This window comes from Pithys albifrons, chromosome 2 (assembly GCF_047495875.1).
Source record: "Pithys albifrons albifrons isolate INPA30051 chromosome 2, PitAlb_v1, whole genome shotgun sequence".
Lineage (NCBI taxonomy): Eukaryota > Metazoa > Chordata > Aves > Passeriformes > Thamnophilidae > Pithys > Pithys albifrons.
In genome coordinates this window covers 60,912,839-60,940,224 of record NC_092459.1, presented here as the reverse complement: position 1 = coordinate 60,940,224, position 27,386 = coordinate 60,912,839, and the positions used below count along the sequence as shown (strand labels likewise).

The following is a 27,386-nucleotide window of genomic DNA, read 5'->3' as shown; positions in this document are numbered from 1 at the left end:
TGCCCGGGTTTGGGGTTGGAGTTGTCCTTCTCCTAGGATGGTTGCCAGACGGCTAGCGAGCCCATCCTGCCCGTGGACACACTTTGTCTGACCCTTCAGCTGAGACCTGTCTGGCATGGGAGACCCTACCGGCGGCACAAACCACCTCCAGCATAGCTCTCAACCTCATGAGGGCATGCAAGCTTCTCCCCCGCGACAAGGGGGTGTCCCAGGAGAAGACTTCAAAGATTACAAGGTATATAAACCATCAAGACTCAAGGATTCAAGCATCTACTTTTTGACATCATTTTTGGAAGAAAACTTCCCTTGCAGGCTGGTTGTTTCATAATGGCCTGTTAAAATCTCCTAAAGCATCTGACATTAGCTATAGCTGGAGCCTGGATACATGGCTTCTCTGATCTACTGTGGCAGTTCCTTTCTGGTTACTTGCAGCAGCAAATCCTTTTCCAGATCTTCAGTGCTTGTCATATTTCTAGTGACTGGCACAAAGGAAGGCTGAATCTTTGGCCCCAGACAAATTCTAGACCAGTTCCCATTGTGAATACTCTTTAGCAAACAACAGAACATAGGCATTTTCTATGCCTTTATTTCATAATCTTTTCTAGCATCACTCTTTTCCACAAAAAGTGAGAACTTTACCCAGAACTATTAAACTGCAGAATGTCTTCCAAAGGAGCTGATGGGCTTACAGCAGCCGAGTCATTCAAAACTTGAACAAATTATTTGCAGTTATGGAGTTGGACTAATCCTGTGCTTTTTGGGACATTGACCCACACTAATTTTTTTTCTGCTTTTGGTTTCTGATACTGATTGATGGAAGGCACATTTTCATAAACCCCCACAAAAACACAGGACAGTTTGTTCTGCATCTAATCAGAATTCTTGAGATCTCAGCCACACTAAGATGCTTGGCTCCCTATAATAACAGCCAGCCAGGCCTTAATCACCTACACTAGGAATGAACATAGTTTAGAAATGCTAAAGACTAAAAAATAAGTTCAATATACAGTCATCATTTAGGAAATAACAGCAATCATCCCCCTTCTTCCATTTTCTTAATGCTGGATTCTTGTCCATTGATCTGAGTCGTGCTACTGTGCTAGGACTGTGCTACTGCTTTAGAGTGGTTTATGCAATCAGAAGAAGACAAGTCTTGGAAAACTGCAGCTGCAAATAATGTCATATGCAAAACACACTCAGTATGACACGGTGCTGTCATCCTCTGGGATGAACAAAGCTTAGCAGAAATTCGTGTTTATGTACAGGTAGCTAGAACGACAGAAACTTAGCAGATTCACTGCAAAGTGCTGTCATCTCTGGAAGCCATCTATTTTGATAAACAACTTTTCCTTTTAAATATAGTAATGGTTGCTATGCCTTCCTGAGGTATATTTTAAGGAGCTACACAAGCATGAACATATTACCCATGCAATGTCATCTGTGATTGTACTGTTGCTTTGACTGAAATATTTGAGGATGTAGAGGTGGAAGGGAGCCAGAAAGTAACAGTCCATTATGGCTGTGTCAGATGTAATAGCCTGAGGATCCATACAGCTTTCTCTTACTGAAAGCACTTCTGCTCTCCTACCCTCCTTCTGGGTCAGCTACAGGGGATGCTAATCTCCTGGCCTATTTCTGCTGCTTCTGTTTCTTCCTACTCTTTCCTGTTCAGGGCAGCTCTGACTCCAGCTCTTTTCTCCTCCTCTGCATTTTCTCATCTGTCACCCACCTCTACATCAGCCTTCCACTCTGATTTCAGTCTCTCTCTCCCTCACCCAGAATTTCCCACTTACTTGCTTGATTTAAGCTTTGAAGCTGCTGACCTGTGAGCCGCACATTTCCTTACCCATTTCTCTTTTAACCCATAATTCTAGTTCACCACTTTTACTTGGCCCCAGGACTTTTTACTTGTCTTTTTCTCCAACCACCTATTCCCTAATCTCTATTGAACTTCTATTGCCAGTGCTCACTTCCAAAAGCAGGCATGACCCCGCCCCTACATATGGACCTTCAGCACACCCTGGCAAAGTCAGGTTGCATCTCTCCTGCACCACTGGCACCAGCAACATAAAAAATCCTCTGTATTCTCAATCCTGCCCTTCTTTTACCCATATGACTGCCAGTTCTCACCAAGCTTCACACTCTTAACTCTCCACCCCTCTCTTCTGAATGTCAAGGTTTCTCCTAGCAGTCTGTGCCAACATCTGCTCTTTCTGATCCTCCTCTCCTTCTATGGAGAATTGCTAGTGGAAATCTTACAGCAAGGCTGATAGAATCAATCTCAAATTCATTCCAAATCCTCAGTGTACATTCCTTTCTTAAATGCGTTCAAGAAGAATTCAGCAAATTACCCCATCTAAATGCTCTCCCTCAGCAGGTCTACAGAACTCTCCTAAAGTCACTTCAAGAGAAAATTTCTTTTCAAATGAAAGTTTAAAATATCCTTAAATAGATTTATCAAAGAATGAAAGAATGAATTGAGTCCAAGCTTGGCACATGTGGAGGCAGCTCCTAGTGGATTTGAGTTAGCAACAAGAGAGCAGGTAAGTCTTTTGCTCCCAAACATGCAGCTCAGCATGACTAGAGCGGTGGAAACAGGTTCTTAGGGTCTGTTTTTCTGGCATCCTCAAGTGCTCAAAAGCAGAGGGAAAAAGAAAAGCATTTAAAATAAATAAACGTATTCGTCTCAGTTTATTTTAGGGACATATTAGGCTCTGATATTAGTTACCATGAGGTCATTCTTATTACAAGGAGCAGTACATTTCTGGCTCTTTTCTGTTCCTTGACAACCAACTCCATACACTCATTGGCAGTATTTTCTGGTAGTATTGGCAAGCATTTTGGTTTTCTTAGCACTGTCTAGATTTAACAATTCAATACAAGCTGTGACCTTTTCAAGCCATGCTAAATAAAGCCAATAGGCCTTTCCCATCTTGTTGCATGTCCTTGATCCTGAAAGTCCATGTATGGTCTGTAACAGGCAATGCATGTCTGCGAATGCACTGCCTGGGCACAGCTCCTTAAGAGCATGGGAGAGCTCTCTCTCACAGACAGCGCTTGAGCTAAGTGTGCCTACTCACATACTCTCTGACAGAAGGGAGAGAATGCCAAAAAATTGAAAGAAAAACAGAAAAAGGTTTTACTCTTAAAGAAAGGATGTTTTTCAGATAACAAATCTCTGAATCATGCTCAGGAGAGATCATGTTATTTAGCTATGTTCTTCCAGTTTTAGTGATTCTATTCAGAATTTACCAAATATATATAAAAAAGCTTGCTATTTCACCAACTTTTTCATACGGGAAAGATTCAGCTACATACAAAATAAAACAAGCTGCCCTCTACGTGGAGTTGAAAAAAAAAATGAATTCACAGAATCAAACCTAAACAATATCTTCCTGTATGTTCCTTTACAGTACAAAGTGCAATATGATATATAAAACTTATAGCATGGTAAGAAGATTTCAGCTGAGGTGAGAAGAAAGTTCGTAATTCAAGAGCAAAACATAGAGAACATCTGATTATCAACGGTCTTCACTTTATACTGAGAGTCGCAGTGAAAACACTTCTGAGGGAAAAATGGCATAGGGAAAAGGACAGATTCTCAAGTGGCAAATCCCTAACTTCTAGTCAAAAAAACCATAAACCAAGAACTAAGCCCCAGCAAGGAACCCATGGAGAACCATAGGTCAAAGGAAGGAAGCTCCACCAGGCTGGATGTAACTAACTTATTTGTAGGTGTAGTCTCATTTTAATGCACTGTGCTAACCTTGAGGGTTCTGCCCACAAGAGAAGCAAATCTGAATTAAGCAATTCCAAGCTCTCTGAGTGACGGAGGTCTCTACTTTAATGTGGTCACTTGGCAGCAAGAAGAAGGTGGACTGCAGTTGTGAAAGGTAGTCACACTCTGAGTGACAGGGATGAAAACTTGCTCACTTTTTTTACTTTCTGGTAGATTTTTTTCAACCTTTGAATGTGATACATGATATTCACATCATCTAGCCAAGATTTGGCTTGCAGATAGAAAAAAGAGTCTTCAATAGCACCTGCAGGCCAAAGACTTGCAAATGACTGTACAGTGTAGCTTGTGTCTGTCTCCATGCTCCCACAAAGATCTCCTTTCATAACAGTAGAAGGAGGTATGGGTTGCAAGTGAAGAATTTAGCAGGATGACCTTTAGGTTAAATAAGCAATTGTCTCAGGCCATTTATTGATAAATCACAACTTGGAAGAAGGTGAAGCACTTGAGAGTAGCCCCATCCATTTTGGAAATATTATATGTGTATGCAAACCCAATAAACAGCAAAATCAAAAGGAAATGACCATAGGCTGTGAGTGACCTGCTTAGTAGTTAAGTTTCTTAATGCAGGATCTTCTGCTTTCCTTGTCCTACAATTTCCTTTTAGCTTGTGCCTGTAGCTGCAGGATGCAGATGCACTGTAGTAGGCAGGATCAAGCTATATGAATATCATACTGATACTGTAACAGATTTTTAAAAGATTTTAAGATACCTCTGGTTTTACTTCACATATAGAACTGGATTGTTTCCACTTTATTTTTGTATTAAATACCATTGTATGTGTCTATTTAGATTATTTTGAGAAAACAGGAATTGCCATAGGAGGTCAGATCACAGGTACAGGAACTCTGCCAGCCTGTCTCCAGGCACCATCAGAGGAAGGTTGAGAAATATCACAGTTAAGCATTACTATATATGGGTTAAAAACATAGTAAATTTTTCCTGAAGGAATAATCACGTGCCTTTATGCATGAGGCTGCCCTTATCTTTCAATTACAAATACTATTCTTTTTTAAGAAGAGTATATATGTTTGTAAAAGCAAATGGCACAATGCGACTGCTGTCCTGGGACACAACATCCCACATCCGCTGGATTACTGGCATTTTATGACCACTCAGTGTGCATGGATGTGTATGAACAATGGTATCTTCCTCACTGGACCAAAGGGACAAATTGTATAGTTGAAGCAACATGATAGTACTGCCTTGAGCCCATGTTCCTCTTACTTGTTTTATCTCACTTGACTGGTGGAAATTTTGGAAAATACTTTCTCAGCTGAGAGAGGGCTGTTGTGAGGTGAGAAGTAAGAACGTGAGAAGTAAACAGAGGGTCATGAGTATTTGCAGAAAGGATAAAGGATGGATCATATCAAAAGAGCAATGTAAATAAAACATAGATTTAGTGAAAAATAAAACACTAGAATAACCACAGTATATTAACTGTGTCATGCAAGACAGGTGCTTGATTAGAAACTGCCCAAAGACTTAATTTAATGTTGTGTAAGAAAGATTATTTCTGGTTCAGTTTAATTTTTCACAAACATTTGCTTTTCTTAAAACAAATTTTAGAGTGTTTGGATTACTGACTTTTTCTGTAATTAATTTTACAGAAAGAATTTATGATCTAGTAAAGAAGTAAGACTTCTGTCTTTTCTGTTGCTGCTTAAATACTGATGGAGGAAGTAATTTGCCTATTCTCAATTTTATGTGATAGAACAAAAACCCTAGGCAATAAAACTAAGGTCCAAGAAAAACATTTAGCCTGAAAAAAGGTTGAAAAATGTACCCTTGGAAAGACCACTGCTTACATGGGATTGTTCAACAAATTCCTGTTGTGTGAGGTTTGGCATATAGTTTCTAAAAATATAAGCATCTGGGGAAACCAGACAAAGCGCAGGTCTTGGACCAAACGAGGCATGCAGCGTGAATCTGTTAGTGATTATATCCATAATGAAATATGTGCCCAAATTTAGCAGTACAAAACCCCCAATACAATGTGAAAACACAGCATGTACAGCCCTTACCATAAAATATAGCCAACAGCGAAGGTGCACACTGCAGCCAGTCCACAGCTCCTGCTGGGATACTGATGATGTGTTGTTCTCATCTCGATTAATACAAAGGGCAAAACTGTTGTATGCTGGAAAAAAACCAAAACAATGGGGGAAAAACAGGTGATACAAATGGTTCTCACTGTATTTCCATTTCAATTCTACAATAAGAAACTTAACCACGGAAGTCTGAAGACAATTTTTTATGGTTAGAAAGTCAAGGTAAAATGACTCTAAAAAGGTGATCAATAACCCAAACAATATCATTTCTATAATGTCCAATTGTTTGAGAGAGCAGAGGAAAACTGAATATGCTTTTCCTTTCGTCCAGGAATCCAAGGTAGATACTCATTGCGTAAAAAGGGGACGGGGCACAAGGGGACATGGATCCCAATCCCAGCCTGGCCTTGCAGTTGCTCTGTGATCCTTGCCACGTCACTTTGGTTATTTTGACCATTCAAATTAGAAGACAACACATTTAATATTCAGAAACTAAGCACAAACAATGCCAAATGAATGAATATAAATGGAGGTGTTTAATGCTTCTGAGAATTAGGTTTAAATGTATCTCAATCTGGAGACTCGAAAATAGGGGACATATTTTCAAATGATAGCCTCAATACCTCTGTTCTTCCATCTGCAAGCCAGAAGCAATTATCTTCAGAAAGGTGTTGTGAATCTTAATTTGGTTGTTGTTGTGCAAAATGGTTGTAGATTCCCAAATGAAACACACGAAAGCCAAACCCATAAAACCCATTTTCAGCCACTTGTCTTTATTTAGCTTTAAAACTCCTTATTTTGCCATTTTCCCACACACATTTCCTACACTGCACCTTCTGAGAAGGCCTGTTCATCCAATTAATGTCACCAGCATGAAAAACTGCATCCAGCCTGCCCCCAACACTCGATGTCTACATTTCAGAGTGTTGGCAGACATGAAAATATACATAAGTGAAGAAAATGTGCCAGGAAATAAACCCCATCATTCCTGGATATACAGCTCACTTAGGACTAGCATTGTTGGCAGCTCCAGAAACACACCCTGCCTTGCCACCATGAGGCCAAGTTATTGCTGGTGCCTAAAGAGAATTACTTTAGTTGAGAGCTTGGCTCTGGGGCTTGGTATGACTGTAACTGTGAACTCTCCTGCCCCGTCCACAGAAAGGTCTGCAGGTGCAAGGATTGCAAGGGCAGCCTAAGTCCTAAACCAGGGGAAGGTTCAAGCCTTCCCCAAGTACTATTTGATCACCATCTGGAAAGTTATCGTGTACCTTGGTCACATTCTGCCGTCAGATGCACACATATAGTTCTGGGGGAAGCTGGAGGGACAGATTTGGAAGTCTGTAATAACTGAAATGTCAACCCACACTGACTTTCACCAATGTGGAGATAGGACAACCACGGAGTAGAAATATCCTTATGTGGATAACAGGTTCAAATATGAAGAAACAGAATGGGTTCTCAGCATTTAATAACTGCAGAGAAGAATTGTTTGAATGGAAAATGATATGATAATGGAAATGCTCTCGCTGAGACATATAAAATAATTTGAATTGGATAACTGCTCTGATTTTCAAGGCATTAATAATTAATGACTATCATTTGGAGACTATCAGGTAGATAATACACCAGTTAGGGGGGCTTTCAATTTCATCTTTTAACAACTTGTTCCACCCCCATCCCTTTAAACAGTATAAATCAGCATCATGGGAATGCAAAGATATTTTACATGTGGCCTGCTATAAAGGTGTCCACTATTAGATTAGAGGTCTGCAAGCTGGGGAGGACCTTCAGAGTCCATTAACAGGGACTAACAGCAAAGCAAGCCCTGGAGATTCTCCTGTACATCTTGTGTTTCAATGGAAAAGGTCTCCAGGCAGAGGCCAGTACCTCACTTTGCAATCCTAAAGCAGGGAAGTTGGAGGCTGTGCACTTCTCCTGCCCGGTGTCTGTAAATTCTTCAGGGGAAAAAGCCAGAGGACAACAAAGACTATTGGCTCCAAACCTCACCCTTGATAATCCTTCTGTGATGTACTCTTGTGATCCAGTCAGTTACAACCCTTCACTATATGGATGATGGTTATAGAGCTTGTGAGCTGAGTTTCTCAATGGAAATGTTTACCACTTTAGATACTGCTTGTTGATGAGTTCTTCACTGATGATAACAACTCAACAGCTTGCCAATTAAAAAGTAGTTAAAATAATTTCAGCAATCATCCCTTAATCTAAAACACTCTTCTTTCTTTCCTCTTCCCAGTTCCTGTGGTTTTATAATAAAATAGGTTATTATATTCCTAAATTTTCACTTCTGCTCCTTTCTTAAGGTAAGGGGCAGAGGAAAAGAAGATAATTAACTGTATCAGTAAAAAGTTTGTGTACAAAATGCTGTTAAAAGTACAGTGCAATTAAAACTGTCAGGAGAAAATCAGAACATATATCTTTAATCTCAGTCTGTTACAGTGAATGTCAATGCTACATGCAAACACCACAGTTTTAGAAATATAGAGTATGAACTTCAGTTTAAAATGTTCTAGTATCACTCTACAAAGCAATTTCAGATCCTTTACCAAACTACAAACAAGACAAAATTGCCCTTCTTTGCATTTCATTCCCTCAAAAAATCTTGATTAAAATATATTTAATTTTATAGGCAGGGATACCTTCTGTCCAACAGTTCCAATGAAAACTCTAGACTGATGTACAGTGAAGAGGAGCAGGGATGAAATGTGCTTGCAGTGGAATCCATCCAGGTTGAGAAAGCTGCATGGGGCCTAAAATTTCAAATCCTCTAATACTATTAGCATTACTAATCAATGCTCTATTGATAAGGCACCTTTATTATGGACTACGTATTTACAAGTGAAGTTGCATTTTCACCTGGATATATCATAGAATCACAGAATTGATTGGGTTGGAAAAGACCTCCGAGATCATCAAGTCCAACCCTTGGTCCAACTCCAATCCATTTACCAGATCATGGCACTCAGTGCCACATCCAATCTCAGTTTAAAAACCTCCACGGAATGGTGAATCCACCATCTCTCTGGGCAGACCATTCCAATGCCTGATTACTCTCTCTGGAAAGATGTTTTTCTGATATCCAACTTAAATTTCCCCTGGCAGAGCTTGAGCCCGTGCCCCCTTGTCCTATTGCTGACTGCCTGGGAGAAGAGACCAACCCCCACCTGGCTAGAACTTCCCTTCAGGTAGTTCTAGACAGTGATGACGTCACCTCTGAGACTCCTCTTCTCCAGGCTAAACAAACAACTCCAGCTCCCTCAGCCTCTCCCTACTCTGCTCCCACCGAGACCTGCTACTCCTGTCATACAGTTTTGCCTGTATGACTGTGCTGACACTAGCTCAGTTGGTTAGAGCCTGGTGCTAATAACACCAAGCTTCTGGGTGTGATCCCTCTATGGTCTAATCACTTAAAAGCTGGACTTGATGCTTGTGGGTCTCTTCCAGTGCCAGAGTATTCTGTGAAATCTGTGTGCTGAGCAATGCTGTGGCCACATCAGGTAGCACCATCTCCATCATCTGGGAAGGCGACACTCGCTGCACATGTTTCCTGCAGTGACTGCAGGCTCGGGATAGTCCCCAGCCCTGCTCAGGCAGCAGCAAAAGAGCTAATGAACCCTGTGGCTGGCTTACCTGCCAAGGTGCCCTGCCAGCCATGAATCCTTTTTTCCTCTGGACTGCCAAGACAGTGACCCTCAAACCCATTTTTATCCCCTCTCTGAAGGATTCATCTGCCAAGACCACCTTGTGCGTTGCAGTGTGGCCAAAAGCTCCCATTTACCCAACCACAGCATTGCTCTGCTCAGCCCCTGTCACTGCCTGCCCCTGCAGTCAGGAAGGCAGCTTTGACAGATCTTTCTGCCAGGAAGTGCTGGTCTCGGCAGAGCAGAAAGCTGCAATTTCCTCTCCATTCTGTGTCCACCACATGGCCCTGCTTCCCAAGGATCCATCACCTACAAATGGTGAAGATCTATCTTGCCAAATCTTTGACTGCTGGTAATGATGCATAAAAACAGAGAGAAACCAGCAGAATGTGCAGAGCCTGGGTGAAATGTGCAGGAAGGTTATCATATGGACAATCTGACCCACAAGACACTCTGGAGACTGATTCCAAAGAAGTAGCCTCTGAATGAAGATATACTAGCACACACTGTGAAAAAAATGGTGGATTAATTCCTAGAGCCACTGTCACTGCTTCCTGAGAAAAACTCTGATCATGAATAACTCTTTGAAAGATATTACTAATATATGTTGCATCTTGCACACAGTATGTATGTACCTAATGACACTTGAGACCAGAAACTCACATTACAAATATGCAACACATTTGCAGTGCTGGCTTGGGAAGTTGAGCTTTGATGGAAAACTGTGCTTCCCTATTTTAGGTGTGTTCTGCAACAGTTAGTTGGAAAAAAAGATTTTATGCAAATTAGGTACATTAACAATGAGTTCTGTAATAGTCTTTAGGCAATTAAGTACTCATTCTTGAAAGCCTGATTATATATTTTATCTTTTCAAACAGTAAGTGCTTCTTTTTTTAACACTGGTTTCAACAGTACCTTGCTTGGACTTTTCTCCCTCCCTTAAATGTGCTTTAAATGGAATGTTAAAGCTTTTCAAAATACGCTAAATCCACATATTTATATATTGGCATCTTCTGTCCTTAGCACAAACAGGGTAGTTCTGTCTTCCCAAGTCACTTTCCTGATCTGCACTGACGGTCCAGAACTACATTTATGACAAGGAGCTCAGTCTATAAAGGCAACTCAGATGCCCAGTCAGCACACAGAAGTTCTGTAGGGATGGTTAAACTGTTTGGGGAATAACAGAAATTGTGATTATAATTCACTTCAACCAATGGCACTATGACTTTTTAATCAATTTCACCAGAAGAAAAAACCACAGGGTATAGGACATTTTAGTTCCATGGAAATACTGTACCCCCCTAAGGCCTTCAGCATGACATTCAGTCCATGTTCTTAAGAGTCAGAGAAAGCCTAGTGACAAGGAAGGAGGCCTTGCAGGTTTGATGTCCACCAACATTTTAACTGATGGACTGAGAGCCTTCTAGGAGTGTTGGCGCACCCTGCAACAAGGAGGTTGCAGACAGGTCTCCAACCACAGAACTTGTACAGCCCAGAACCTGAAGGGCTACATCTGCCACCCAAAGCTGTATCCATGCCAAAGCCTCTGTCCTGGCAAGGGAAGCTGCTTCAACATCTACTGGGGAAACTCCCCTGTGGCACACTGCCACTGTGCCTGAGACTTACGCTGGTATGGATTTGATGGAGGTCCTCTTTTTTGCACCCTGCTGTGCCAACTGCTGTGTCTGCTGGCTGCCTCTGCTTTCTGTCTTTTTAAATTCCTCTATAAATTCTAATTTTCATCAGTAGGATGTTACCCTTACCCTTTTTCTTCTGAACTCAGAACAAGATTATGAGTTGTTGAACAGCTGCTCCATGTTAGAAGGAGTGGAGCAGTCTGTCTGCATCTCCTTCTTCCCTCTCAGGGCCTTGTGCTGCACCTTGAGTTTAAAGGTTTTACAGAAACAACCAGCAAACTAACCTATGCCCATTCCTCTAAATTTAAACCCACTACTGGTGTGTTCACTTTAGAAACCAATACTAATAGGCCTAAAAATCCCTACATTTGCAGTCACTGCCATTGTAGAGTAATTGCAGTAATAATGCTTCATTTCCCGAATGCTCCTAGCACTGTAACATGGAGAACCAGATCAGAAACTAGTAAAATGGGGGCAACAATTATTATTTACTCCTTGAGAAACTCCACAGAAAGGAACAGCTGGCAAGAGAGTATTTATATGTCATCTGAAGGATGATACCTTCTACTAAGACAGACTAATCCATAAAGAGCAGCAGGATATCATAGCTGGGTGCATAATAAATTGGAATCCTTGAGTGAGCCTGAGCCCTTGTGAGACTGAAAGTGCTGGTAGCACTTTTCCTCTTGCAAATGAGGAATTATGACTATTAAATGAGACACACTGATGCACTAGATGCACTCCAAGGCAGCCACAGACGGCTTGCTAATTGTTACGGTAGGTTGGAGGGAGGAAGAAGTATTGCATGATATCAACAAAGACTAATACCCTGTACTGCCACAAAACACACAAGAGCCAAAGATAACCATTTTCAATCAATATAAGAGTGTAGAGTTCTTTGAAAAGAAAATTAACACCTCCTCTTTAATGCCTCCCCTTCTTTTCCTCTTTTCTGTAGATAAACACAGTGGGCATGGCATTCCTGACTTAAGAGGATTTGTACCACTTTCTCCATGCATACCTGATGTTGACAGCTTTGTTCTCATTTTCTTTCTGACACATGCAGTATATACTGTGTATTGAAATAGCAGTGTCAATCTGATCTCACCCCTATGACCGTACTAATGTTAGGGAGGTTATATATAGGTGTTTATCTATAGAATTTCCACTGTGACAATCACTAAAGCACTTCAGAACCTCAAAAACATTACTAAACATACCCTCACAGCAGCCCTGATCTGTAGGAGTAGGATATCGTATCCTCATCTTGAAGAAGGGCAAGATGGAGATGGCATGCCTCACTCAAGGTCATGTAGGGTAACTATGGAGGAATGGAGAACCACATCATATTCCTCAGTTCCGTTCCTGGGTGTCAGCCTAAGATGAGCAAGCATGTATAGAGAAATAACAAAAGTTTGGTATGAAAGCCAATCTATTCCTTCAAGTTTATAGCTCTGAGACATCTTGGCCCTTTCAGCATCTATCAGTTTTTACCTTGATTGACCCACTGTCCTGGTTCCCCTCTGCTTTTGGAGGTTTCTTCAATTGCCTCCTTCTGAGCTGTCTGTCTCTCTTTCATCTCAGCTCCTGCAGCTCTAAGCTGCTTCCTTGCAGCTCCTATCCTTAATACCTTAACCTGACACACAAAATCTTGGTCACTCAGACTTGAAACAAGATGATAGGAAGGACCAGACACAGTGCATACAGTATAGCAAAACTGTGCACAACCACTGCCACGTTGCCAAATGGAACAGCATTGCTACATGATTTTCTTTAACTTTTTATCATTAATTCACTGTAACTACTTCTAATGATTTTCATGTGTGCAGATATCATTAAAGATATGCCAAGTGCAATATCACATTAAGTCACCTCTCTCCTTTTGCTGGGATCCCTTAGCTAGGCTTTCTGTTCGTTCTGTTCTTTGCCCAAACTCCCCAGTCAGCCCCTGCCAGCAGGCATTGCTTGACCCTTAGGAGAGTTTTAAATACAGACTATCATCAAAGCCCAGGTTTTCTGCACTCAGACAAAGCTGAGAAAACCCTGCAAATCCTCCTCTGCTTTCAACCTTAAGTACTTATTTCTGCCACAAAATCCTTAGAAAAAACATGCTGCTAACATTGTGGAACATACACACACACACATCCTATTCAAGCACTATGAGAAGCACTCATTAATCACAGCATTATGCAAAGTAATTTTTATACATATTTTGTTCAGTTTATTTGTCAGTTAAACCACCTGCCCTAGAATTTCTCAAAGTAGTATCTGCAAAAAGGCTTATCTAGGCAAATAAATACATTCTTGTGTCTTTAAATGATCCTCAAAATCAATGTTTATGTGCACACACACATGCACACTTTTACAAGTATTACCAAGATTTAATCCGCATGAATGAATCTTTGACTGTTTATGCAGGTCATGCTGAAAAAGTGCTTGTAAAGTCATTGAGTCTCATGTATTTCTAGCACAAAAATCCCTAAAGAGAGCTTGGAGATGTATTTTAGCAATGGTTTACAATGAGATTACTCATATGGAAAATAGTATTCCTCTCCTTGAAAAGCCAACTCCTTCAACACCATGGGTCTAAAGCCTCAAAAGGAGAAAATAATTTGTATCAATATGTTTTCTAAATCTCTTTAACTGACTTGAAAAGTTTATGTGTACATAAAATACACTATATTAAATTCTAATATCTGGCAATCTCCCAGGGCTAATCCTTTCACAGAAGGACATTTCTGGCTTCATGATACCAAAGTATCCTCTTTCTAAAGTGAAAAAATTGGACTCTGAATCTGCCTCCGGTTTAGGACTAAATAGTGCATGTCCTGGGCATTGGGCCAGTAGAATTTGGGGAAAGAAATTTCACATTTGGGAAAATAAAGAAACTATTATTTGGCATTTTATTTTTCAAGTGGTGGCTCTTTGATGCTATTTGAAAATTCAGAATCTTGGAAGTGGTTACTGAGGAGCTGGATTTATTGGGTGTTGTGCAGGTGAGGTAGCCAAAGGTCAAACTTTGGTCTATCACATGGTGTCTGCAACTATCTGCAATGTGGTTCAAACAATTTATCACACAGGCATTGTCATTATCTTTATTTAGTTATTTCTTTATATTGTACATGCCAACTCCTTTAACAAATAACTCCAGAGGACGTAACCTCCTAAGCTTTTTTGTACTCATATTACAGAAAGCAGTACCAGACTAACATCAGCATAATCTCATCACTGCACCCAGTGATCTTTCTGTCTGTCCAGTTCTGCTGGACATGCATTGCCCTGAGTTTGTGCAGGAAGTCAGGAGAAGACAGAGATGAAGCCCTGCTTATGAGTCTCCTAGAGTTTCTTCTCCTCTGCAAATAAGGCAGGTAAACAAATAAGCCTGGGGAACATCCTGAATGAAGGTCTTCTGTCACGAAAACACACTGACATTCCCTACTTGCTTTACCCATTGTATGCCATACTTTAGGAGAATCATTTTGCTTCAAATGCAATTAGTTCTATATGCTACTGCTCATCTTAAAACAATTGTTATTTTGATTGATAGTAAAAGTCTACACACCACTGTAAAAGACAGCAATGTCGGGCACAAAGTCATTACGAAATCTATAGCCTGACCCTTTAAAACCCAACTTGAACCATCAGATTTGACTTATGAGACTAGTAACAACTGTGTTTCATGCAAAAAGCATTAGGTTAATGCTGGATCAGGCAAAGTTGCCAAACATACCCTGGCATAATTAATCAAGAATATTTCAAAAACAGATCACCTCCAAGAGGTTATTGATTTCCTGTCATGACACGTTTTCCTCATGAGGTGCTACAATGCTATGTATCTGAGATGTGCTGGCGTGTATTTTTCAGTGACTAAGCCTTGATCTATCTTCCTGGATTCCTGCCACTGGTGCACTGACATCTGCAACTACTCATGTTTGACAGTCTCATGCATGAGCTATGTGGCTTCCAACTTGGATGGGATTAGTATAGGAGACTTTCTGAATACTTCAAATGTAATTGAAAGCAGATAAATACAAGGGTCTCAAGAGGATGGCATGCTTTTTACAAATGGAATCACATTAAATCACGTGTATACATGCTTGGACTAAGAAAGATCTCAGTGTTAACCAGTATAGTATGCAAGAAAGTGTTTGTACTCAATCTTAAATATGTATGAATCCTAATAATGCCACTTCTTTATAAAATCACTGTATGGCTAAAGTGGGATTTAGACAAGCATGAAAATGTACACATTTGAGGAGAAGGGCAAAGGAACAAGAACGGAACATATTAAGAGACTGACGGGTGTCCTGCCTTTCACTCATGGCTGAACTAAGGCATTCATGTCTTCTGTGAACCATTCCCTGCCAAGTGAGGAGAGCTGAAGACAACATACATCATTTAACTAAAGGTTATACTGTTATAGTGTCAAATATCAGTAAATAAGAAGTGATGTGTTCTTTTAGAGTAAAATTCAACAACAATCCTTACATAGAGCATATTTCTATTTATCTCTTTTTTCTTGGAAATGTGGACATTGATATCCTAATCTGCAAACGTATTTCTGTACATATTTATTGAATACTAGAAAACAGAAGATGCAAATAAAACTGATGTTAACACTGCTGTAAAGATTTATCTTTCATATTTCGTTACTTTTTTAGACTCTAAACTCTGCAAACATAAGTAATCTTGCTTTAACACAGCTTATGCAGAGCATAATAAAAAGCAAAACAAAACAAAACCTTTCAGTGGGAAACAGCCTATTCTTTCCTGCTGTCAAATACATGTTTGTGGATTACAGCGATGGGCAATATATGAGTATCACAAGAGGACAGTGATACTGAACGTATGTAATACCAAAGGGCTCCAAGATGATGAGGTTGCAGTGGAGCTGTGACACCCATAGTATTAAAACTATGTGCTTCTTTGGGTTCTCTTGCAGACCCTGACCTGATTTTTTCTGTTCAGTTTAATGTTTGTATGCTTGTCTCTGCTTCCTTCTCTTACAGCTCTGGCCACAGCCAGGCTGATCACACCAAGCTGTGATCATCTGCATGGTTTTTCTATTTCAAGTGTGAGAAAGGAAGAACTGGAGACAAGATGTGATTCTTCTTACCACATGGTAGCACTTTCCCTAGCAAGCAGAGGAGCAGAAAAACAGTTGCTATCATGTGTAAGGTCATTTGTTCCTGGGAGAGCAGTACATGCACAGCAGAGTTGCAGTGGGATGAGTTGTCTTATCTCTTGTACTCTGGAGAACTCTGGAGGAAGGAGGGCTTCTTAATCTGCCTGGTATCACAGCTCCTGTCATGGAATGAAGTCCTCGAGGACTTCTGCTCCACTCTCCTAGATGAGGTTCAAAGTAGTTAAAGTGAAGAACCCACTGGTTTCCTTCCCAAGACCCTGCTAAATGTGATCTGAGTAATTAATTACTTTGGTGATAATTATAGTACCATAATGCATTTTTTTCAGTATTAGAAATTTTTTCTGTATTCCCCTGCTGCCACAGGGATTCCAGACAGACCTTCCTTTGCAGCACCTGCTCATAAAATGCACAACCAGTCATCTGTAAAGTTTTGCCATGTATGCTTCAGCTGGTCTGAGCTCCTCTGTCCTGTGGGATCAATGCCAGTATTAGGACTGAAGTCACTCACATATGCAAGTGGTTCGTAACACTTTTTCTCTCAATGTAAGAAACACCTTTTTTTAACTGTGAAGGTAATCAAAAAGGGGCTGTCTCCATCCTTGGTGGTACTAAAAACCTGACTGGACACTATCCTAGGCCACTGGCTACATCTGACTCTGCTTGAGGGGTGGGGGGTTGGACAAGATAATCTTGATGGGTGCCTTCCCACCCTAGCAACTCTGATTCTATGACCCTGTGCCCCTAATTGCCAGGCTGTTACGGTCACTGGCCCTTATATCTTGTCAGTCCTCAGTGTTTCTTGTCCATCTCTACTCCCTGGCCAATGCTGGGTCTGTAAAAAGTTGCTGCATTTTGTACATAGTCTTTGATACCACACCCTTGGTTCTCTGTGGTAAGAGCAGAAAAGGAAAGCTGAACCAACCTGACCTGCAGAATTTCCACCCTGTGCTCTTCTGAAGTGTCTCTTGTTTAGACTCTAAGAGTATTTTCTAAACAGACCTGTAACTCACCAGTTTTAAGATGAGGAACAAAGAGGTGACAGAAAAGCCCCAGTTCTACATGTCTGCCTCCTTGTTAATGGTCACATTGTGAGTGAATGTGTGTTTAAAGCAGATTATGGAAATGCCTCTGAGGTGGGAATGGACTGGCCAGTCACTAGATGTATTTCATAATGTTAACAATGACAATGTTCTGTTGCAACTAAAATTTCAAAATGACTACAAGTGCAAGAATTGCAGAGTAAACCCTTACAAACAAGGGAGATCACTACAAGTGTGCCACTGAAAAGGGCTACCAGTGATTCCAAGCTGCCTGAGACTACGTGATTGACTTTTTGCTGGAGAGTAGCTTCTGTTTGGAATGGGAAAATGCACATTTACCTATGAGCACTCAAACTGCATAGTAGTGGTATTTTCCACTGGGAGAGAGCACCAAGGGCAACCCCACTGTCAAGAGAAAGACCAAAGAACCACCTCAAATGCATTGGGCCACAGCACAGGTGTGGGAGCCAGCATGGTGGTCTAGGTGGGCACAGAAAGCTGGTGAGAGAAGGGAGATGTCTTCAAACCAGCAGGTTAGCTGAAAAAGGCTGGTTAGGGCCTGTCTCCACAACTGGAGCTGCAGCCACCTCAGCTGTACTGGCTGAAGGACTCACTGGCTCAGATTTGGGTCTGTGCCAACCCAACACAGTATGAGGAGCCCATAGTGGAGACTTCAAGGATGGAAGCTACTCTCCCAGGACTGAGAAGAAGGACAGACTTTACAGCATTGCAAAGGCATCCCAAAAGGAGAAGAGACTTACCTAATACTGTTGGTTTATTCATTATGGGCTTCCCCATCGCATTTTTCCCCTCCACCAATAGGACTGCATTTGCTTCAAGACCTTGGAGCCACTGCTAGCAAGCAGTTAAGCACTGCAGCTCAGAGGCACCCACATGTGTAATTCACTTCTGCAAGTTTCTAGGTGGGGTCTTGTGCCAGTGTTATTTTCAGCAAGAACACCTACATGATGGAAGCCGCCCATTTGACTGGCAGCAGCACTGTGTAGAGAGGGTACATAATGTACACCCATGTCAGACCACACTCAACACTGCTGCAGTGCATTCTTAATAGGTTACTGAACTTTCATCAGCACTTCTGCAGAAGGTACCTGCCATTAGAACAGTGTTTAGTATTTTAACCACTTGACCCATTGGCCTACCTTATGAGAGGGCTTCTTTAGCCCTTTAAGCAACTTAATGCTCTTCACTACTGAACAAAATTAAAATATTAGGAAAAGCTTGTTACTCTGATGAAATGTCCAAGAGCAGAGGAACTACTATAAAAAGACTTAATATTATCTTGTGGTCCTTAGATAAAACCTAAACTTTAAACAGCAATCTCCAATACATTCTGCAGTGCTTTCTCATCTCAGGAGGACTGATTACCATTTTGCCATTTTACTGAAAAATAAAAGAGCAAAATAAAACCAAAAGCCCAGACTCCTTAGCAAACTGTAACAAGAAGCGCAATAAGAGACCCTTGATAACCCAGAGTCAATATGGGATCAGCCAGGATTACCACAGTATAATTCTTTGTGATAGTAGTATATCATTAGTCTTATTAATAATTAAAGTAACTTCTGTCAGTATGCTTTATAAAGATTTCAATTAACTCTTACAAAATTTCTCTGAGACAGTGGGGAAGAAAAATAAAAACAATTTATCAGTGAAGAAATGCACACAAAGAAAAAAAATCTTGTCTGAACCAAGGCGAAGGACAAACAGTGATGAAACACAGGTTGGTGATGCCTTTGACTGGGCTCAGCCCACCACAACATTCCCTTTTCAGGAGGTCAAAGTTGGAACAATACTGGTGGGCAGCTACTTAAGAGCTTCAATGTACTGACCTCTTACATTCATGGCATCAGGAAAAGAAAATCATGTGGATAAAATCCAATAGTTTAGGCACTCAATCAAAGCACATTATTTCAAAACTTTTTATTAAATGTGAGCCCATCTGCCTCTCTAAATGTCAATGTAAACATGCTAGAGGGAACACAAAAAGGCCAGAGGAATACTTGGGCTGTTGCCTGTGAAATTTATTCTTGTTCTGATCCCTCCCTTCTGGTGAAAGCAGAGAACAACTGGGGGCTTGAAACCAACGGACTTCAGCTTCAGGGCAACTTCAGACAGGTTCCATGAATTTGACTCCAGGCTTAGCAGCATGCATCCAGGTGACTCATATAGTTGAGATTCAAGGATTCATGGCATGCCTTCAGTTAGACACATCTCAGGAAGCAGAAAGGATGCAGCAGTAGGCTACGGAGCCAGAAACATCACAATAATATTTGTGAAGGAGTTTCTGTTCTGTTTCCAATCTCCCCTTCCCAGGAAAAGTCAACAACACCTACAGGAACAACCACAAGTCTAAAGAAGCTAATAGAAACTGCACTTTGATATGTTCTTCCAGTCTGCCTTCAGATGGGATCCAGGGGCTGAAATGAGTCTACCAACATTAGTGGATGAGCACATGGTGGTTATGGACATACTACAAACCTCTGTGCCACTACCACTTTCTAAACAAATATTCCCTCTGTCTTTCCCACACAACAGCTGGGAACTTGGCAAACACCAACCACCCTCTAGCAACCTGTAAAGCAGGAAAGCATTGAGTGCATTTTAAAAAGAGAACCAAGTTATAAAAACTGTAAACTATTTACATACAGTATGTAAGTGGCAGCACTAAGACCTGCTTCTCTACTGATCTTTCTCCTCTACTGGTAGCCGAGACACAAGTCCCTTCCCCAGACAGAAGGACCTCCCTCTGCTGGACAGCATGAGCTGGCACTGGGGCATGAGGGCTCTCAGCTGAGCCCTGCTGCCCAACCAGGTGCTGGTGACCAGAGACCCTATCACTTCAACTGCTTCCTTCACCCAGGCAGGACTGAAGGAGATCTCTACTGTGCTTACCCCAATGTACTTGACAGATGACTGTTTTGGCCAAAAAGTGGAAATGCCTTCTCTGCATCTGGGAGAAGTCAACAGCCCTTCTGCTGAGTAAATCTTTTTCTGAGAGCTGAGAGTTGAAGATATGGTATTAAATTAGCTGGTTTCAGCTGCTTTTGTGGTGGGAGAGTTCATAAAAACATATTTATTTTTGAGAAATGAAAACAATGCGGATGTAGCCTTTTCCTTTTTATATCTTTAAAGAAAAAACTATTCTAGTTTTTCCTCTTAAAAAAATATTGAAGTATTTACTTGAGTCAATCAGAAACACCATTTTTCATTAAAAAGTACAGAATCATAGAATATCCAGACTTGGAAGGGACCAACAAGGACCACTGAAGTCCAGCTCCTGGTCCTGCACAGGACAACCTCAAGGATAATACCACGTCCCCTGAGAGCATTGTTCAAATGCTTCTTGAACTCTGTCAGGCTTGGTGCTGACCACTTTTCTGGGGAGCCTGTTCAAGTGCCCAACCCCAATTACCCTCTGGGTGAAGAACCTTTTTCTAGCACCTTAGCTAAATCTCCCCTGACACAATTTCAGGCTATTCGCTCAGGTCCTATCACTGGTCCACAGAGAAGAGCTCAGTGTCTACCCCTCCTCTTCCACTCATGAGGAAGTTGTAACTGCAATGAGGTCTGGCCTCAGTCTCCTCCAGGCTGAACAGACCAAGTGACCTCAGCTACTCTTCATGTGGCTTCCCCCTCATCCCATCACCATGGGGTCCCAGACTAGAAAGGTGTGAAGGCAGCAAAGTTGGTGCCCTGCCATGATCCCTTTGGACTGACTCTACCAGCCCCAGGGGCCCGTGAGCTGTACAGGCTCTCTGACTTCTAACCCTAATCCTAACAATAATGCAACCTCGGGGCTGAGGCTGAGGTCCACATCACCATGGGTGGGCCAGAACAGAAAGCTGTGAAGGCAGCTATGTTTGTGCTCTGTAGTGATCCCCTTGGCATGGCTTTTTCAATCCCTGTGCCCCTGGAGCTGCAGGCTTTCTAACTCTCTGAACCCTGACACTAACTGCTGCTGCTGAGGCCCCCAACCCAAGGCCCAGATTAGAAAAGTGAAGAGGCAGCAACGTTGGTGCCCTGCTGTGAACCCTTTGACATGACTTTTCCAGTCCCAGTGTCCATGAAGAAATAGGCTGTCTCTGTGAACCATATCTTTGTTTGAAATTAATACACGACTAGCTCTGGTGGTAACGTAATGAACAGAGATGTTGAAAAAATATCCCAATACCTAACAGAATTCCTCTGAGAAGAACAAATGCATCTAGTGTGATTGAAATATAGCTGAAGTTGGAGAAAATACTTGGAAGATCTTGCTAAAAGTATTTTTTCATCAAAGCCATTAGCACTCTATTTGTCAAACCATTCAGAAAGCTCCTTAATTTTGTTGGACTCATTGCTAATGCTGCTGCCTATGTTGGGACAGTAATAATCACCCATTTAATAGGAAGCCACATTCTTTCATTTTGGGTGAGGATTTGTAAATGGCAGCCTATTCATTTATTTATCAATTCCAGATGTATTTAATAGTCCTTCAAACTGAAAGTGGGAAAACAAAAATTAGATTAATTTTAATATGACAACAGTCTTCAGTATATGATACCATGCTTTCTGCCCTCTAAGGACTTCTAAATCACTTCCACTACCATTTTGGTGCCTTGACAGCAGGGAAACCTCCAGACCTCACTTCATTAGGGATGAGCCACCACCAGTTGAAGTGTTCTTTCTCCTCCTACCTTTCACCTCTTTTCTCTATAAAATCCCTTTTGCCCTTTCTGCTTCCAGCCTCACATTGCCTGGATGTTGCTCTGCTCCTTCATTCTCTCTCTACTTTTGCTTTAGAGTGTGAAGATGGGTGTTAGCAAGGTCTTCATCAGTGGAAGACCTGTCTGGCTTTTATTAGGGAAAAAAATTCCCTGTCCTACCTTTCTTCTTTATGGTCTATTCTAGTGTTACACACAAGATAAGCTACTGCTTCATTCATAGGCACAGCAATAGGCATTTTAGAGACAGTGCACCTATGAAGGAGGATAGCTTATGGAGGTTGGAGAAAAAGGATTCTTCTTTAAGGATGTTCTAGTTTAAAATTTGCAGTGGGAGAAAAGAAACCAACCACATCACTGGTATTTTTAACACTGTGAAAGGCAGTATTTCACCAGTATTGTAAGGACAGGAAAAAAAAGAAGGAACCAATTGCAAAACCCAAACTAGCTGAGCATCCAGACCTCAGGGAACATAAAAAGGGTAGGCAAAGTGCAGAAGTCACTAGAGACCATGCACTGCACATCACAAGTGCAAATTCTTGCTATTAATATGACAAAATTATTTATGCTCTCTGCTTACTTCTCAGTGAGAGATGGGCAAATTACCTTGCACCTCAAGCAGGCATGCACAAGGCAAAAGCATACAGATAGACATAACAGAGCAGATGGAGAACATGAGTCAAAGCACAGTCTGTAAACAGATATTACAGAAGTAGACAGGTGGAAGAGGACTTCTTTATTAAGTGCTCTAAGCATTTCCTTAGGAACCTACTCCTTTAGCATAAGGAAACAGTCCTTTCTTATAAGGAACTGAAAAATATTTGCTTTACTGATTGCTTTGGTACAGACCTAAGTTTTAGGAATCTGACCTATAAGGTGGAAGCTCAGCACTGTTAATGAACTTTGTGTATGTATCTTAGCCTGGAGGCTACCATAGACTGAATATGTAACATACAAGCTCTGTATTTCAAAGAGAAGATATGCAGCTTTCCAGCATTTTCTCAGTTCTGCTTCAGCTCCTCATTCTTTCTTAAACTCTTTTCACAGAATCACAGAACATCTAGGTTGGAAAAAACCTCTGAGACTCATCCAGTCCAGCCTTTGACTGAACACCATCATGTCAACTACACCATGGCACTAAGTGTCGTGTCCAGTTGTTTCTTGAATACCTTCAGGGACGATGACTCCACCACCTCCCTGAGCAGTCCATTCCAACATTTAACAACCCTTTCTGTGAAGAAATTCCTTCTATGTCCAGCCTGAACTTTCCCTGGCACATCTTGAGGCTACATCCTCTTGTCCTGTCACTTGTTGCCTGGGAGAAGAGGCTGGCCCACAAAGATGAGGAAAGTCTCTGGATATCACTTTTATTGTTCAATTGCTGACATAAAAAAGGCAAAATCATGGGGAGAAGGATAAAATGGGAGAAGAAAACCCATAATGGTAAAATTCCAAACCACCAAAGTTTAAGTTTAGATGAAAAAACAGATTTAAACAATTATGAAAAAGAATGTTCTAACTAAAGATTTCTTTTTTGCTGGAAATAGCTTGTGATTATTCTATTCAGCTTTTATTATGTTCCAGCTATAAAGTGCTAATCAGCACAAAATTTAAAAATTCATCATAAGTTAAATAATGCACTTTAATTACGTACTTTATTAATGCACTTTAATAACCTACATACATAGATACCTAGTATGCCTTGCATATATAAACTTCCTACCATTTTCAACATAAGGTATCAGCAATTTTAAAGTGTCGTGCACCTGCAAAATAACATACATTACTGTTTTCACCATAAGCATGTAAGTATGAGAGCTACACAGATCTTCTTCAGATCCTGATGAAGTATTTTTGTTTCTTGAGGCACATCACCTCCCTGAAATATTTTCAGAAAGAAATCTATTGTAAATTTTTCTTAAAGCCAACATGCAACCACCCAGTAAGTATCTATGTCTCCTTGTAGGTCAATTATTCTCAAGATTTCCCCTCAAAGATGAAGTCTTTTAAGATTTACCCTCCTTTTACTCCTATCTTTGCCATGTTTGAATTCTGACATTTGCTTGCTGAAAGGATGAGTTAACACAGAGGCAATGCTGCTATATTTTACCTGCCTAAAGAATGGCCAGCCAGGAGGGCTCGTTTATTTCCCTCAAAGCCACATTGCCATAATATCATATTGCATTTGCCCAAGTCAGATAACTCTTAGGGTTCACAGACAAATGGAAATGATTTTGCCACTTCTATGACTGAAATAATCTTTTTCACAACTACTGGATTACCTCAAACCACTTAGATAACCTTGGTGCAGTTTAGATATACAAGAGAATTTACCAGTGTATTTTGCCAAATGTTATTTTTTTAACACTTCCTTCTATGCATCCAAAACAACTTTTTGTTATTCATCTCACTAACCATTAATGGATGAATGGCAATTTCTGAATGTCTTAGAAACAACACCTTGAAAATGTCATTCAAATCACTTTTTCAACAGCATGAGAGGCTAGGAGGTAATTCACACTTCTTTTATAATAATATTCTATAAGAGGTACTGTAGTCATCTGCCTTCCTGTCACCTCCTCCAAAAGTAAAAGGATTATAAATTCACTCTGATTTAGTGCAGCCAAATGTACCAGTCAGAGAAAAACATTGCAGGCAGAATATTCTATTAAGACTGGTACACTATGAGAAAAGTCAGTCTCTACTACTGCCCCAAAACTAACCTGTTTTTCCCAGTTCAGCAAAAGCACGAGAGCATTCTGCAAGGCAGAGCTGGATAATGTCTTTCCTTCTGTAAAGAGCATTCACCCATGGACAGCAACTCCAGAAGCGTCAAGCCTGGAATCCTGAACACTGCCTCTTTCTAATGGGAGAAGCTAAGAACCCCACTTTCGTCTCCTAAGTATCAGGTACTTATTAAAATCAATAGACTCTCTCTTCTTGAATTGTGTATACACATTCGGGGTTCACTGAACCCTGACCCTCAAATGTCAAGACAGCATTATTACAGTATTTGCTCATATCTAACTCTACCATGACCCTAAAACCAGCAGCAACTCCTGCTCCAAAGCTGGGACAAGGGAACTACACACCTTGTGGCTAAAAGAGTGTTTCATCCTTTCAAGGGGCAACTGAGGAATGAGGAAATACCAGTTAAGAAGTTCATGTCAGAAGATCCATCATGCACCTGACACTTGAGATAATTTTCTTCCATTATCACCATTTCCCCAGACCCCCAAAACCAAAGCAACAGCAGGTTTGAACCATGGCTGAGAAATGTATGAAGCAATCAAACCCAAAACATCTATTTTCAAAGTCTACCTGCATTACTGAATGCAGATTTAAAAAAAAACCAGCACTGCTACTGCTAAGTTAATTCCCACAGTATATTCAACATACACAGACAAAGATTAAGCAAAAGGAATTCAGAAAGAGAGGGGAAAATTGCCTGTTTCCTCTATCACATAAGCAGACCAGGCATCTTCCTGTAAGTCAGTCCCTTTCAGGCAAAACCATTGATAAATCTTAGAGTTAAGAGTGAACCCACTTTTTAGCATAACATTTCAACCTAAGCTCATTGCTTCTGATGACTTCATATGAAGGATGCTGGCACCATATAGTCAAGGACACTGTAGTTCAAACTCCTCTCAAGGTGAATGCTGCATAATGTCTTTCTCATTTGATATATGGAATGGCATGTATTTGCCATGAGTCTCAGCCTTACAGGGCTGCTGGAAAGGCTGCAAATATTCTCCTGTATTTAGGGCCTTCTCTGGTTCTTGGTTAGAACAGTTTAACACTGTCAGTCTGACCAGTGTCTCATGTAGGGAAAGATTTCTCTTCCTTTCCATCACACCTGGAAGCAAAATGCTGATTTGCAGGACAAAAAAAAATAGCCCAACTGGTTTCAATTCTTCTGGTTTTCAGCATGTTCCAGGACAATTTCCACAGTCTCCATCATGGGGCTAAGGAGCTCATCACACACTCACCTGATGTAATACTCTCTGCCCCATGGCTCATCTGCCATCACTGCTGAGCATGAGCACCGCTCTGTGTGGCACCTCCCACGTGGTGGAAGACACACCCTGAGAGAGAAGGGGAGCTTCTATGGTGCCTGGTTTCTGGGCTCATGCAGAGTCAAACACATCTCTCAGGAGTATCAGGGGAGCTTTGGAGACTGCCTACCTTGAGAGTAAAGCTGTGATGTCTTGGAATAATTTTTAAAGTGAACTCCTCATGTTATTTACAGGTTTGGACCTTCCAATTATCAAAGCAGCTGAAGATTTAACCTCCCTGTGGTGCTCCCTAGAAGAACTGCAGCTATTGAGCTGCTTGCACGTGGCCTGTCTGTCCCATCGGAGAACATTTCCTGTAAGAAGAATTTTTGGCATGATTGCTTCATTCTGCGCCGGGAGCAGAAAGTCAATGCACAGATTAGCAATTGATTTTCTAAAAAGTACCCCACAAATCAGGTCTCCTCTCTCTGTTTGCCTTCACATTTCTGCTGGAGCCTCTATAATTAATTTAAACAGATACAAGCACTTCTCCTCCTCTCCTTTTTGATGCGAGCTGTTTCAACAGACTGTGCTGCAAAGCTGCAGCAATTTCAAAGGCTTCCGCTCCCTGCACAGAAGGGAGCAGCTGCAGGAATAGCTCTTTGAAGAGGAAATGGCACCCAATGGGACTGGCAGGCGGCTCCAAGATGAGCTTAAACAGCCCCCAAAGTCCTTGGGAGCATTTGAGGACATCAAAAGAGGAAAGAACTAGGCTGGAAGAAGCCTGAAGAATGACTTTCTCCCATCCCTGGGGCTTTGTTCTTTGCAAGCAGCAGGGTCTGAGAAGAAGAGGCTTTCTCATATTTGGCTCAGATAATCCTACTTATATTGAAAGACTGGAAATAAGGGCTGAATACGGGGGGTGATTGCAGTCCTGGATTATTTATTAAACTGTAAATGTATAAATATGTACATAGCCACAAACATATGTATATAAATTTTGGATTTCTGTATATTATTAAGAAAGCCACTGCATTTCTATTAACATAATAAGTATACAACCATATTTCAAAATGACTATAAAGCACTCATGAGGCTTCATGCATGTTTAACTGGTTAACTGGTGAACTCACTGATGTGCTTTATCTCATTGAAATGGTACATTTTTATGCTGATTGTAAATATATCCCTCTGTTATTTACAACACAGAACACACTTTCCTACTATTCTATTTAAGTGATTTATAGCAAATTCAATGGGCAAAATAAAGAATTCTTTGTTTCATATATGAATTTGCGTACAGACACATACATACCCTCTTCTTGTCCCCAAAGTGAG

The 27,386-nt window shown here is 41.0% G+C and overlaps 1 protein-coding gene across 2 annotated transcripts in view; it reads right to left on the bottom strand.

The window, feature by feature from the left end:
• AIG1 (androgen induced 1) overlaps nucleotides 1-27,386 on the bottom strand; it is a 128,045-nt gene that overhangs the window by 12,982 nt on the left and 87,677 nt on the right. For both annotated transcript variants that reach the window (XM_071549215.1, XM_071549214.1), the window contains one exon: nucleotides 5,821-5,936. In XM_071549215.1, coding sequence (XP_071405316.1) covers nucleotides 5,821-5,936 — 116 coding nt within the window. The remainder of the gene's footprint in view (nucleotides 1-5,820; nucleotides 5,937-27,386) is intronic.